The 16,329-nt window shown below is 40.3% G+C and overlaps 1 protein-coding gene across 12 annotated transcripts in view; it reads right to left on the reverse strand.

The window, feature by feature from the left end:
- LOC139574805 (glycine receptor subunit alphaZ1) overlaps positions 1 to 16,329 on the reverse strand; it is a 96,897-nt gene that overhangs the window by 52,409 nt on the left and 28,159 nt on the right. For all 12 annotated transcript variants that reach the window (XM_071399706.1, XM_071399698.1, XM_071399694.1 and 9 more), the window contains one exon: positions 4,492 to 4,559. In XM_071399706.1, the coding sequence (XP_071255807.1) occupies positions 4,492 to 4,559 (68 nt within the window). The remainder of the gene's footprint in view (positions 1 to 4,491; positions 4,560 to 16,329) is intronic.

Raw genomic sequence — 16,329 nt, forward strand, 5'->3', positions numbered from 1 at the left:
TAAGCACTAAAGATTGAATGATCTAATTCTCTTTAGTTTCACTTCCACCCATCCCTTATTCCATTTCTTTCTCAACTAGTTTGAACGTTTCCGTGTGAATGAGAGATAGATAGAGAGAGAGAGAGAGAGAGAGAGAGAGAGAGAGAGAGAGAGAGAGAGAGAGAGAGAGAGAGAGAGAGAGAAAACAAGAGAGAGAACAAGAGAGAGACAGAGAGAGAGAGAGACAGAGAGAGAGAGAAAACAAGAGAGAGAACAAGAGAGAGATAGAGAGAGAGAACAAGAGAGAGAACAAGAGAGAGACAGAGAGAGAGAGAAAGAAATTTTTTACAAAATTATCGTACGACAGACCACGTATTCACCCCTTTTGACTCAATTTGGCATGAGGATCTGCTATTCAAATTGATGGAAAGTGGTGTTGAGGGAAAAAAATACAACATTATAAAATCCATGTACACAAACAACAAGTGTGCCGTTAAAATTGGAAAAAAACACACATTTCGTTCCACAGGGCCGGGGGGTGAGACCGGGGTTCAGCTTAAGCCCCACTCTCTTCAACATATATCAACAAATTGGCGAGGGCACTAGAACAGTCTGCAGCAACCGACTTCACCGTACTAGAATCTGAAGTCAAATGTCTACTGTTTGTTGATGATCTAGTGCTTCTGTCCCCAACCAAGGAGGGCCTACAGCAGCACCTAGATCTTTCGCAGAGATTCTGTCAGACCTGGGCTCTGACAGTAAATTTCAGTAAGACAAAAATAATGGTGTTCCAAAAAAGGTTCAGTTGCCAGGACCACAAACACAAATTCCATCTAGACACCGTTGCCCTAATGTACACAAAAAACTATACATACCTCGGCCTAAACATCAACGCCACAGGTAACTTCCACAAGATGTGAACGAGCTGAGAGACAAGGCAAGAAGGGCCTTCTATGCCATCAAACGGAACATAAAAATTGACATACCAATTAGGATCTGGCTAAAAATACTTGAATCGGTTATGGAATCCATTGCCCATAAAGGGCATTGTGAGTTCTGTGGTCCGCTCACCAACCAAAATGTCACAAAATGGGACAAACACCAAATTGAGACTCTGCATGCAGCACTCTACAAAAATATCCTCAGTGTACAACATAAGACACAAAATAATGCATGCAGAGAAGAATTAGGTCGATACCCGCTAATTATCAAAATCCAGAAAAGAGACGTTAAATTCTACAACCACCTAAAAGGAAACGATTCTCAAACCTTCCATAACAAAGCCATCACCTACAGAGCTATGAACCTGGAGAAGAGTCCCCTAAGAAAGCTGGTGCTGGAGCTCTGTTCACAAACACAAACAGACCCCACAGAGCCCAAGGAAAGCAACACAATTAGACCCAACCAAATCATGAGAAAACTTGACAAATTGGAAATAATTTACAAAGAACTGAGCAAACTAGAACGCTATTTGGCCCTAAACAGAGAGCACACAGAATACCTAACCACTGTGACTGACCCAAACTTAAGGAAAGCTTTGACTATGTACAGACTCAGTGAGCATAGCCTTGCTATTGAGAAAGGCTGCCTTGCTATTGAGAAAGGCTACCGTAGGCAGACCTGGCTCTCAAGAGAAGAATGAGGTAGAAACTGAGCTGCCCTTCCTAACCTCCTGCCAAATGTATGACCATATTAGAGACACATATTCCCCTCAGATTATCCACAAAGAACTTGAAAACAAACCCAATTTTGATAAACTACAACCGATATTTATGTTTTTTTATTTTCCCTTATGTACTTTAACTATTTGCCCTTAAATTGAATTGAGAGGAGAGAGAGAGAGAGAGAGAGAGAGAGAGAGAGAGAGAGAGAGAGAGAGAGAGAGATAGAGAGAGAGAGAGAGAGAGAGAGAGAGAGAGAGAGAGAGAGAGAGAGAGAGAGAGAGAGAGAGAGAGAGAGAGAGAGAGAGAGAGAGAGAGAGAGAGAGAGACTAGGACTTGGAGGAAAGGCTTCCGGATCAATTCCACTGGTTGTGGAGTGTAGATGGAGAAAAAGAGTGGAAAATCATGAATTTGTTCTGCATGAGGAGGTTGTGCAGTCTGCAGCAGTTTTAGTTAAAGCTCTACTGATGCGTCTCACCCAGGGAGACTTGGCATGGAGACTTGAGACTAGGGCCATCCCCTCCCCTCCCCTCCCATCCCATTCCATTCCATTCCCATCCCCTCCCAGTACAGCCCCTCCCCTCCCCTCCCCTACCAGCCCATCCCCTCCCATCCAAGCCCATCCCCTCCCCTACCATCCCCTCCCATCCCTTCCCCTCCCATCCGCTACCAGCCCATCCCCTCCAATCCCAGCCCCTCCCCTCCCATCCCAGCCTCTCCCTTCCCTTCCCAGCCAATCCCCTCCCCTCCCAGTCCCTCCCCTCCCAGCCCATCCAAATCAATCCCAGCTTGGCATGGAGACTTGAGACTAGGGCCATCCCCTCCCATCCCAGCAATTCCCCTCCCCTCCCCTACCAGCCCATCCCATCTCAAATCCTACCAACCCAACCTTCCAATTCCATTCCAGCCCATCCACTACCAGCCCCTCCCCTCCCATCCCAGCCCCTCCCATCCCCTCCAAACCAAGCCCGTCCCCTCCCATCCCAGCCAATCCCCTCCCATCCCATCCCAGCGCCTCCCCTCCCATCCCAGCCAATCCCAGCCCATCCCAGCCAATCCAAGCCCATTCCATCCCATCCCAGCCCTCACAGCACATCTCATCCCAGCCAAGCCCATCCCATCCCAGCTCCTCCCCTCCCCTCCTATCCCATCCCATCCCCTCCCATCCCAGCTCATCCCAGCCCCCCCCATCCCATCCAAGACCAGACCATCCAAGGCCATCCCATCCAAGCCCATTCCATCCCAGCCCATCCCATCCCAGCCCATCCCAGACCCTCCAAGCCCAGCCCATCCCAGCCCAGCCCCTCCAAGCCCAGCCCATCCAAGGCTATCCCATCCCTTCCCATCCCAGCCCATTCCATCCCAGTCCATCCCAGCTCATCCCAATCCATCCCATCTGGTCCCAGCACATTCCATCCCAGCCCATCCCAACCCAGCCCATTCCATCCCAGCCCATTCTATCCCATTCCATCCCAGCCCCAGCCCATTCCATCCCATCCCAGCCACTTGCTTTATTTTCTCTCCCTGCTTTGTGCTCTCCAGTACCCTTAAATATGCTGTCATTATGGACGACAGTGAGGTAGGAAAGAGGTAGGCATGATCTGTCATCAGGGCCTGTTTGAATTCCATGCTATCTAACTGAGTGCCTCCAGATGAATAGAAAGCCAACCTATCATTTCTATGACACCCACAGCCCTTGACTGTATTTGACTCGTGTACAGACAGGGATTTCCAGCAGAGCACACATTGATCTGCTACCTGCTATCCCACTGGGCAAACACTGGTTGAATCAAAGTTGTTTCCATGTCATTTCAACAAGGTGACGTGGAACCAACGTGAAATAGACGTTGAATTGACATCTGTGCCCAGTGGGTTGTGTCTGTTTCTATGATCTGATATCTGCAATGCGTCTGTCTCCATGTTAGTCTACTGTCTTTCTGTCTCTATGTTAGTCTCCATGTCCTTCTGTCTCTATGTTAGTCTCCATGTCCTCCTGTCTCCATGTTGGTCTACTGTCTTTCTGTCTCCATGTTAGTCTACTGTCCTTCTGTCTCCATGTTGGTCTACTGTCTTTCTGTCTCTAAGTTGGTCTACTATCCTTCTGTCTCCATGTCCTTCTGTCTCCATGTTAGTCTACTGTCCTTCTGTCTCCATGTTAGTCTACTGTCTTTCTGTCTCCATGTTGGTCTACTGTCCTTCTGTCTCCATGTTAGTCTACTGTCTTTCTGTCTCCATGTTGGTCTACTGTCCTTCTGTCTCCATGTTGGTCTACTGTCTTTCTGTCTCCATGTTGGTCTACTGTCTTTCTGTCTCCATGTTAGTCTACTGTCCTTCTGTCTCCATGTTGGTCTACTGTCCATCAAACAACATATATTTCACCTCTGTATCTTTTGCTAGAGATCTTAGACCTCTAGTTCTACTATATTGATAAATAATCAACAACTGATGATTTTATAATATAAACCACCTGATAAATGTGTACTCTTTCCAAAATGAGTTTGAATGACACCCCCTTGAAGACACAAAGCCATCTGAACACTAGATATGAAACCCGTAGGAACTGAGATTTGAGTAGAAAGGAAGTTCAATGAGGCAGATAAATATTATTCTAAATATTTAGGTTGATGAGGCACGGCTTGTAATTCCAGAAGAAAATGTTGACACATCGCATATAAAGGTTATCATTATTTAAATTCAATCACAATCTTAGAGGCATAGTTATACAAGTCAAAATACTGTTGAAAATAAAAATAATCCTCACATTAACTTCAAAACATCAATATCAACAGAAATCAATGTACTTTATGTTGAAGGGTTTTAACATTGGAAAGGTAAACGCATTTGGACTTACCATTGTTGTTTCAGCGATGGACCCGAAACTGTTAATAAAAATGTTGCATGTTACGTTTACAGGGGGACCTGTAAAAGAATGAAAAATAAATAATATTATTTTCTTATTAAAGAACTGTGAAACAAAAATCCCTCCTTGCAGACTGAAAACACAGTCCTTCCTCCTTTATTACACTGAAAACACAGTCCTTCCTCCTTTATTACACTGAAAACACAGTCCTTCCTCCTTTATTACACTGAAAACACAGTCCTTCCTCCTTTATTACACTGAAAACACAGTCCTTCCTCCTTTATTACACTGAAAACACAGTCCTTCCTCCTTCCTCCTTTATTACACTGAAAACACAGTCCTTCCTCCTTCCTCCTTCCTCCTTTATTACACTGAAAAAAGAGACACAAATGGATTGTGTTAAGTAGTATATTTGTGGAACACATTATATAAATATTAATATAATAACGTGTGCTATTTAGCAGAAGTTTTTTTTATTTAAAGTGACTTACATTCTTTAAGTACGGGTGGTCCTGGGAATCTACCAACTGAGTTACAGAGGACCACAACGAAATATCCCATAAGCCTGTGTAAAACTGTACACAGAGATACTGTAATATCACGTTGTAAACACACAGCGCTCCATGTTGACTGAGAGATTATGAGAATGTCCCCCCCCCCCAAAAAAAAACGCTAAGATCCTCAGAGACACTCCAATGTTGTTTCCAGGCAACAGTGCCAAGGTTAGAACAAACACCACAGGGTTGAAGCGTGTCCGTTGAAGGTCGTATTACCTGCTTGTACAAACAAAAATGTGATTACCCAGTGCCCGGTGACAAGAGTTGACTTTCAATTGGCTCAGGGAGAAAGGACAGCAATGGGAACAAGTCTAGCCCCCACCCATCACCTCAGGAAATGACAGATATTGGCTTTGAACAGTAAATTATATTACGCACCAATTCCAAGAAAAACCACTCCTCATCACCGGTACCTTTACATAAAGCCGCAAAGCCAATCATTGTGGTCAATTAAAGGATTCTACTTATTGATGACATGTCAGGTTTATATCAAAAACTTTACAACATTTGAACTTAATCGTACACTACATCAAATGTGTGGGACACGAAGGTACAGTTATATATACGGTACATTCTAAGTGTACATAGTCACATGTCACAGCAGGACTACATTCCCTCACGTCCTTTACATTTCAACACAAACAACCTCCGTGTTAAAGGTTTCTAACGTCCTCTAATACAGATGCCTGGCAGCTACAATGAACTGAAGGCTCTGAATTATTTTGATGAGCAATTATTGTCCCTGTCACTGTCTCACAGCTGCTGCACTAAGGAAGTAGAGAGTACACACACACACAGATGTGCACACACACACACACAGATGTGCACACACACAGATGTGCACACACACACACACACACACACTTAGTTCTTCGTTAACCTATCAAATACAACCGCAGGAAATAATCATTACATTTTACCCCAGAGCAAATATCTTGTTTTTGAGGTACATCATTTAATTTAATTAAAATCAATACAGTAATCACAGACTCACAAGGACAAAATAAGTAATCATGAAAAAAATAACTCAGGACATCTTCCAAATAATTTGAAGTCTACTTTCAAAGCATGAAATGCTTGTGACAAAAGCAGGAGGAGGAAAGTGAAGGAGAAAAGAGGAGGGGGGAAGAGGAGGGGGAAAGAGGAGGGGGAAAAAGGAGGGGGAAAGAGGAGGGGGAAAGAGGAGGAGAAAAGAGGAGGGGGAAAGAGGAGGGGGAAAGAGGAGGGGAAAAGAGGAGGTGAAAAGAGGAGGGGAAAAGAGGAGAAAAGCGGAAGGAAAGAAAATGAGGAAAGAGGAGGAGAAAAGAGGAGGAGAAAAGAGGAGGAAGTAGATGTAATCATTTGTATTTTCTTGACATTCCTTCCTTGCAGCATGTGACTGAAAGGGTTGGGAAATGTAATGTAATGTAACTGTCAAGGCAGGGTGACTCATACTGTAGAGCACAATGATTTGCTTTACTATGTTTATTCATAATGGTCTGGGCACAGTGCACCGAGAGAGAGAGAGAGAGAGAGAGAGAGCGAGAGAGAGAGAGAGAGAGATCTGGTGCTTCTGTCACCAACCAAGGAGGGCCTACAGCAGCACCTAGATATTCTGCACAGTTTCTGTCAGACCTGGACACCTTTGCCCTAGAGCACACAAAAACCTATACATACCTCGGCCTAAACATCAGCGCCACAGGTAACTTCCACAAAGCTGTGAACGATCTCAGAAACAAGGCAAGAAGGGCCTTCTATGCCATCAAAAGGAACATAAATTTCGACATACCAATTAGGATCTGGCTAAAAATACTTGAATCAGTTATGGAACCCATTGCCCTTATGGTTGTGAGGTCTGGGGTCCGCTCACCAACCAAGATTTCACAAAATGGGACAAACACCAAATTGATACTCCGCATGCAGAATTCTGCAAAAATATCCTCAGTGTACAACATAAAACACCAAATAATGCATGCAGAGCAGAATTAGGCCGATACCCGCTAATTATCAAAATCCAGAAAAGAGCTGTTAAATTCTACAACTACCTAAAAGGAAGCGATTCCCAAACCTTCCATAACTAGGCCATCAACTACAGAGAGATGAACTTGGAGAAGAGTCCCCTAAGCAACTGGTGCTGGGGCTCTGTTCACAAACACAAACAGACCCAGCAGAGCCCCAGGAGAGCAACACAATTAAACCCAACCAAATCATGAGAAAACAAAAAGATAATTAATTGACACATTGGAAAGAATTTACAAAAAAACTGATCAAACTAGAATGCTATTTGGCCCTAAACAGAGAAAGCTTTGAGGAAAGTTAAAGAAAGCTTTGACTATGTACAGACTCAGTGAGCATAGCCTTGCTATTGAGAAAGTCCGCCGTAGGCAGACCTGGCTCTCAAGAGAAGACAGGCTATGTGCACACTGCCCTCAAAATGAGGTGGAAACTGATCTGCACTTCCTAACCTCCTTCCAAATGTATGACCATATTAGAGACACATAATTCCCTCAGATTACATAGATATACAAAGAATTTGAAAACAAACCCAATTTTGATAAACTCCCATATCTACTGGGTGAAATACAACAGTGTGTCATCACAGCAGCAAGATTTATGACCTGTTGCCACAAGAAAAGGGCAACCAGTGAAGAACAAACACCATTGTAAATACAACCTATATTTATGTTTATTTATTTTCCCTTTTGTACTTTAACTATTTGCACATCATTACAACACTGTGTATATACGTAATATAACATTTGAAATGTCTTTATTCTTTTGGAACTTTTGTGAGTGTAATGTTTACTGTTCATTTGTATTGTTTATTTCACTTTTGTTTATTATCTATTTGACTTGCTTTGGCAATGGAAACATGTGTTTCCCATGCCAATAAAGCCCTTAAATGTAATTTAATTGAAATTGAGAGAGAGAGGTAGGAAGTGGCTTTGTGTCTCTCTGCTTGCTGCTGAGGTTGTGGTGTACTGTCCTTCCAATCTCCACTTTCATAAATCAAAAAATAAAAACTCCACTTTCATTAATAAAAACAAGTGACAACAGCAATGAACCATAATGAAACTAACGCTTCGCTACATCCCACCTTGCCTTGCTAAGAGATGACCATGGCCTTAGCTATCAAAACGCCACTCATTGATTTTTCTAAACTGGAAAAACGATACAAGAGTAACGAGAGCAGCAAGTCAAGTAATTTAAGCAGAACAATTCATTTTCGCTCTTGGAATAAAGATTGGACATATATGAAATAGATTTAGCGACCGGTGCATCATACATGCCATAGGGACCCATTCTAAACCACAATCCCAATATTACTCATCAGCACAGTTTTTACTAATGAGTGTTCAGTATTCTCCTCACACCTTCATTAACAGCTTAAGATAACTGCTAAGTAGGTAAAGCCTTGGCTTGTGCAAGCCAGAATGGCTCATATGAAAGTGGGTTACCTAGTCAGTTGTACAACTGAATACATTCAACTGAAATGTGTCTTCTGCATTTAACCCAACCCCTCTGAATCAGAGAGGTGCGGGGGGGCTGCCATAATCAACATTCAAATCTTCGGCGCCCGGGGAACAGTGGGTTAACTGCCTTGCTCAGGGGCAGAACAACATATTTTTTTACCTTGTCAGCTCGGGATTTGATCCAGCAACATTTCAGTTACTGACTCAACGCTCTAACCACTAGGCTACCTGGATCCTATCTTCTGTATCGGGAGGTAGCTTGATGTACAAGTACACCCCCTGGACAGGACACTAGTCTATTGCCCCCAATCTATCTCCTTTATGCTGAGTGCCAGGGATTGACATATCGGGTCCCATTTTTACAGTCTTTGGTATGATTTGGCCAGGGATCAAACGCCCAACTTTCCAATCTCAGGGCAGACACTCTAACCACAAAGCCAGCGAGTTGATTACTGCTCGTGGGCCATAACATGGGTGTAATGAAGTTCTGTCTGTAAATCAAGCAGCTATGCGGTTTTTCACTGCTCTGCAGTGGTTTAGTATAGCAGTAACCCATGGACGATGGTGGTGACATCCCTGTGTATATACAGCATCCGTCCTTTGGGGGTTGTAAAACACAGGTACCATGGGGAAGACCCATCCACCATCAAACTCCTCTCTGCTTTACTTAACAGTTGCAATTCCACATCCAATTTGAGACACAGATAGTTTCAACTAAAGAGAGAGAGAGAAAAGGAGGGTGATGGTAGTGACAGCAGTTTAATGATGATGGTAGTAGCAGTAATGATGATGGTAGTTGTAGTAATGATGATGGTAGTAGTAGCAGTAATGATTATGGTAGTAGTAGTAATGATGATGGTGGTAGTTGTAGTAATGATGATGGTAGTAGTAATGATGATGATGGTAGTAGTAATGATGATGGTTGCAGTAATGATGATGGTAGTAGTAATGATGATGGTAGTAGCAGTAATGATGATGGTAGTTGTAGTAATGATGATGGTAGCAGTAATGATGATGGTAGTAGCAGTAATGATTATGGTAGTTGTAGTAATGATGATGGTAGCAGTAATGATGATGGTAGTAGCAGTAATGATGACGGTAGTAGTAATGATGATGGTAGTAGTAGTAGTGATGATGGTAGCAGTAGTACCGATGATGGTAGTAGTAATGATGATGGTAGCAGTAATGATGATGGTAGTAGTAGTAATGTTGATGGTAGTAGTAGTAATGATGACGGTAGTAGTAATGATGATGGTAGTAGTAGTAGTGATGATGGTAGCAGTAGTACCGATGATGGTAGTAGTAATGATGATGGTAGCAGTAATGATGATGGTAGTAGTAGTAATGATGATGGTAGTAGTAGTAATGATGATGGTAGTAGTACTGATGATGGTAGTAGTAATGATGATGGTAGTAGTAGTAGTGATAATGGTAGCAGTAGTACCGATGATGGTAGTAGTAATGATGATGGTAGCAGTAATGATGATGGTAGTAGTAATGATGATGGTAGTAGTAATGATGATGGTAGTAGTAGTAACGATGGTAGTAGTAATGATGATGGTAGCAGTAATGATGATGGTGGTAGTTGTAGTACTGACGATGGTAGTAGTAATGATGATGGTAGTAGCAGTAATGATGATGGTAGTAGTAGTAATGATGATGGTAGTAGTAATGATGATGGTAGTAGTAGTAGTGATGATGGTAGCAGTAGTACCGATGATGGTAGTAGTAATGATGATGGTAGCAGTAATGATGATGGTAGTAGTAGTAATGATGATGGTAGTAGTAGTAACGATGGTAGTAGTTGTAGTTATGATGATGGTAGTAGTAGTAATGATGGTAGTAGTAGTACTGATGATGGTAGTAGTAGTAATGATGGTAGTAGTAGTAATGATGATGGTAGTATTAATGATGATGGTAGTAGTAATGATGGTAGTAGTAGTAATGATGATGGTAGTAGTAGTACTAATGATGGTAGTAGTAATAATGATGATGGTAGTAGTAATGATGATGGTAGTAGTAATGATGGTAGTAGTAGTAATGATGATGGTAGTAGTAGTAATGATGATGGTAGTAGTAATGTTGGTAGTAGTAGTAATGATGATGGTAGTAGTAGTAATGATGATGGTAGTAGTAGTACTGATGATGGTAGTAGTAGTACTGATGATGGTAGTAGTAGTAATGATGGTAGTAGTAGTAATGATGATGGTAGTAGTAATGATGGTAGTAGTAGTAATGGTGATGTAGTAGTAGTAATGATGATGGTAGTAGTAGTAATGATGATGGTAGTAGTAGTAATGATGGTAGTAGTAGTAATGATGGTAGTAGTAGTACTGATGATGGTAGTAGTAATGATGATGGTAGTAGTACTGATGATGGTAGTAGTAATGTTGATGGTAGTTGTAGTAATGATGATGGTATTAGTAGTTATGATGATGGTAGTAGTAATGATGATGGTAGTTGTAGTTATGATGGTAGTAGTAGTACTGATGATGGTAGTAGTAATGATGGTAGTAGTAGTAATGATGATGGTAGTAGTAGTAATGATGGTAGTAGTAGTAGTGATGATGGTAGTAGTAGTAGTGATGATGGTAGTTGTAGTAATGATGATGATGGTAGTAGTAATGATGATGGTAGTAGTAGTAATGATGATGGTAGTTGTAGTAGTGATAATGGTAGTAGTACTGATGATGGTAGTAGTAGTAACGATGATGGTAGTAGTAGTAATGATGATGGTAGTTGTAGTACTGATGATGGTAGTAGTAGTAATGATGATGGTAGTTGTAGTAATGATGATGATGGTAGTAGTAATGATGATGGTAGTAGTAGTAATGATGATGGTAGTTGTAGTAGTGATAATGGTAGTAGTACTGATGATGGTAGTAGTAGTAACGATGATGGTAGTAGTAGTAATGATGATGGTAGTTGTAGTACTGATGATGGTAGTAGTAGTAATGATGATGGTAGTTGTAGTACTGATGATGGTAGTAGTAGTAATGATGATGGTAGTTGTAGTACTGATGATGGTAGTAGTAATGATGATGGTAGTTGTAGTAATGATGATGGTATTAGTAGTTATGATGATGGTAGTAGTAATGATGATGGTAGTTGTAGTTATGATGATGGTAGTAGTAGTAATGATGGTAGTAGTAGTACTGATGATGGTAGTAGTAATGATGGTAGTATTAGTAATGATGATGGTAGTAGTAGTAATGATGGTAGTTGTAGTAGTGATGATGGTAGTAGTAGTAATGATGGTAGTTGTAGTAATGATGATGATGGTAGTAGTAATGATGATGGTAGTAGTAGTAATGATGATGGTAGTTGTAGTAGTGATAATGGTAGTAGTACTGATGATGGTAGTAGTAGTAACGATGATGGTAGTAGTAGTAATGATGATGGTAGTTGTAGTACTGATGATGGTAGTAGTAGTAATGATGATGGTAGTTGTAGTACTGATGATGGTAGTAGTAGTAATGATGATGGTAGTTGTAGTACTGATGATGGTAGTAGTAATGATGATGGTAGTAGTACCGATGATGGTAGTGTAGTAATGATGATGGTAGTTGTAGTAATGATGATGGCAGTAGTAGTACTGATGATGGTAGTTGTAGTACTGATGATGGTAGTAATACTGATGATGGTAGTAGTAGTAATGATGATGGTAGTTTTTGTAATGATGATGGTATTTGTAGTAATGATGCTGGTAGTAATACTGATAATGGTAGTTGTAGTACTGATGATGGTAGTAGTAGTACTGATGATGGTAGTAGTAATGATGATGGTATTAGTAGTTATGATGATGGTAGTAGTAATGATGATGGTAGTTGTAGTTATGATGATGGTAGTAGTAGTAATGATGGTAGTAGTAGTACTGATGATGGTAGTAGTAATGATGGTAGTAGTAGTAATGATGATGGTAGTAGTAGTAATGATGGTAGTAGTAGTAGTGATGATGGTAGTAGTAGTAGTGATGATGGTAGTTGTAGTAATGATGGTAGTAGTAGTAATGATGGTAGTAGTAGTAGTGATGATGGTAGTAGTAGTAATGATGGTAGTTGTAGTAATGATGATGATGGTAGTAGTAATGATGATGGTAGTAGTGTAATGATGATGGTAGTTGTAGTAGTGATAATGGTAGTAGTACTGATGATGGTAGTAGTAGTAACGATGATGGTAGTAGTAGTAATGATGATGGTAGTTGTAGTACTGATGATGGTAGTAGTAGTAATGATGATGGAAGTTGTAGTACTGATGATGGCAGTAGTAGTACTGATGATGGTAGTTGTAGTACTGATGATGGTAGTAATACTGATGATGGTAGTAGTAGTAATGATGATGGTAGTTTTTGTAATGATGATGGTATTTGTAGTAATGATGCTGGTAGTAATACTGATAATGGTAGTTGTAGTACTGATGATGGTAGTAGTAGTACTGATGATGGTAGTAGTAATGATGATGGTATTAGTAGTTATGATGATGGTAGTAGTAATGATGATGGTAGTTGTAGTTATGATGATGGTAGTAGTAGTAATGATGGTAGTAGTAGTACTGATGATGGTAGTAGTAATGATGGTAGTAGTAGTAATGATTATGGTAGTAGTAGTAATGATGGTAGTAGTAGTAGTGATGATGGTAGTAGTAGTAGTGATGATGGTAGTTGTAGTAATGATGGTAGTAGTAGTAATGATGGTAGTAGTAGTAGTGATGATGGTAGTAGTAGTAATGATGGTAGTTGTAGTAATGATGATGATGGTAGTAGTAATGATGATGGTAGTAGTGTAATGATGATGGTAGTTGTAGTAGTGATAATGGTAGTAGTACTGATGATGGTAGTAGTAGTAACGATGATGGTAGTAGTAGTAATGATGATGGTAGTTGTAGTACTGATGATGGTAGTAGTAGTAATGATGATGGAAGTTGTAGTACTGATGATGGTAGTAGTAGTAATGATGATGGTAGTTGTAGTACTGATGATGGTAGTAGTAATGATGATGGTAGTAGTACCGGTGATGGTAGTGTAGTAATGATGATGGTAGTTGTAGTAATGATGATGGCAGTAGTAGTACTGATGATGGTAGTTGTAGTACTGATGATGGTAGTAATACTGATGATGGTAGTAGTAGTAATGATGATGGTAGTTTTTGTAATGATGATGGTATTTGTAGTAATGATGCTGGTAGTAATACTGATAATGGTAGTTGTAGTACTGATGATGGTAGTAGTAGTACTGATGATGGTAGTAGTAATGATGATGGGAGTAGTACTGATGATGGTACTGTAGTAATGATGATGGTAGTTGTAGTAATGATGCTGGTAGTAGTAGTAATGATGATGGTAGTAGTAATGATGATGGTAGTAGTAGTACCGATGATGGTAGTAGTAGTACCGATGATGGTAGTTGTAGTAATGATGATGGTAGTAGTAGTAATGATGATGGTAGTAGTAGTCCCGATGATGGTAGTAGTAGTACCGATGATGGTAGTAGTAGTAATGATGATGGTAGTAGTAATGATGATGGTAGTAGTAGTACCGATGATGGTAGTAGTAATGATGATGGGAGTAGTACTGATGATGGTACTGTTGTAATGATGGTGGTATTTGTAGTAATGATGCTGATAGTAGTACTGATAATGGTAGTTGTAGTACTGATGATGGTAGTAGTAATGATGATGGGAGTAGTACTGATGATGGTACTGTAGTAATGATGATGGTAGTTGTAGTAATGATGATGGTAGTAGTAGTAATGATGATGGTAGTAGTAGTACCGATGATGGTAGTAGTAGTACCGATGATGGTAGTAGTAGTACCGGTGATGGTAGTAGTAGTACCGATGATGATAGTAGTAGTACTGATGATGGTAGTAGTAATGATGATGGTAGTTGTAGTAATGATGATGGTATTTGTAGTACTGCTGATGGTAGTAGTAGTACCGATGATGATAGTAGTAGTACTGATGATGGTAGTAGTAATGATGATGGTAGTTGTAGTAATGATGATGGTAGTAGTAGTACCGATGATGGTAGTAGTAGTACCGATGATGGTAGTAGTAGTACCGGTGATGGTAGTAGTAGTACCGATGATGATAGTAGTAGTACTGATGATGGTAGTAGTAATGATGATGGTAGTTGTAGTAATGATGATGGTATTTGTAGTACTGCTGATGGTAGTAGTAGTAATGATGATGGTAGTAGTAGTACTGATGATGGTAGTAGTAGTACCGATGATGGTAGTAGTAGTAATGATGATGGTAGTAGTACTGATGATGGTACTGTAGTAATGATGATGGTAGTTGTAGTAATGATGATGGTAGTAGTAGTACCGGTGATGGTAGTAGTAGTACCGATGATGATAGTAGTAGTACCGATGATGGTAGTAGTAGTAATGATGATGGTAGTTGTAGTAATGATGATGGTATTTGTAGTACTGCTGATGGTAGTAGTAGTAATGATGATGGTAGTAGTAGTACTGATGATGGTAGTAGTAGTACCGATGATGGTAGTAGTAGTAATGATGATGGTAGTAGTAATGATGATGGTAGTAGTAGTACCGATGATGGTAGTAGTAGTAATGATGATGGTAGTAGTAATGATGATGGTAGTAGTAGTACCGATGATGGTAGTTGTAGTAATGATGATGGTAGTAGTAGTACCGATGATGGTAGTAGTAGTACCGATGATGGTAGTAGTAGTAATGATGATGGTAGTAGTAATGATGATGGTAGTAGTAGTACCGATGATGGTAGTAGTAGTAATGATGATGGTGGTTGTAGTACTGATGTAAAGTTGAAGATGACAGTTAGTTAGTTCTAAGTGTCCATGTTTAGTCTTTTATATTTATTATATTTCCACTATTGACTGTTACCATTTTGTTGTTAATTTTTTCTTTGTTTTTCTTTGTATTATTATTTACTACCATTTTATATTATTATTCTTTATAATTTTATTACAATGTATTCTGTATACGTTGTTGCTTTGGCAATATTGACACAATGTTTGTTCATGCCAATAAAGCAACTTGAACTTGAATTTGAGAGAAACAGAGAGAGAGAGAGAGAGAGAGAGAGAGAGAGAGAGAGAGAGAGAGAGAGAGAGAGAGAGAGAGAGAGAGAGAGAGAGAGAGAGAGAGAGAGAGAGAGAGAGAGAGAGAGCAAGAGACAGAGAGAGAGAGAGCGAGTGAGGGAATGTAAGTGTGCCTCAAACATTTTTTTATATGAATAAAAAACAAACATTATAATGGACCACTTCACAATCGAGCTGCCATCAGCAGAAATACAATGGCTTCCAGGCATTAAATATTTATCTAGCTTTAAGCCTGGTACCTATAGAGTGTTGGCCAAGCGGTTTTAGGTTTTATTGAGCTAATATATATTCCACACATGCTCAACTCATTTTTATACCTACAAGCTGGAGAGAGAGAGAGAGAGAGAGAGAGAGAGAGAGAGAGAGAGAGAGAGAGAGAGAGAGAGAGAGAGAGAGAGAGAGAGAGAGAGAGAGAGAGAGAGAGAGAGAGAGAGAGAGAGAGAGAGAGAGAGAGAGAGAGAGAGAGGTTATAGTGTTATTGTCTAAGCTGTTTCTTCATTATGTGCAGACACCACAGCTGATAGAGGCAGAGGGACATTGTCAAAGTGTCAGGAATACCACTAGAGATGGGTAAACTGACATCAAATACCTGAATCAACATGGAAGAATAAATACTGGTGGTAAACCCACAGTATGTTGAAGTAGTGTAGTTGTTTTGCTTAATTTGATTTGTGATACATACTGTATATATATACTGTATACTGTAAACATACTGTATACATACTGTAAACATACTGT

This window comes from Salvelinus alpinus, chromosome 4 (assembly GCF_045679555.1).
Source record: "Salvelinus alpinus chromosome 4, SLU_Salpinus.1, whole genome shotgun sequence".
NCBI classification, from domain to species: Eukaryota; Metazoa; Chordata; class Actinopteri; order Salmoniformes; family Salmonidae; genus Salvelinus; species Salvelinus alpinus.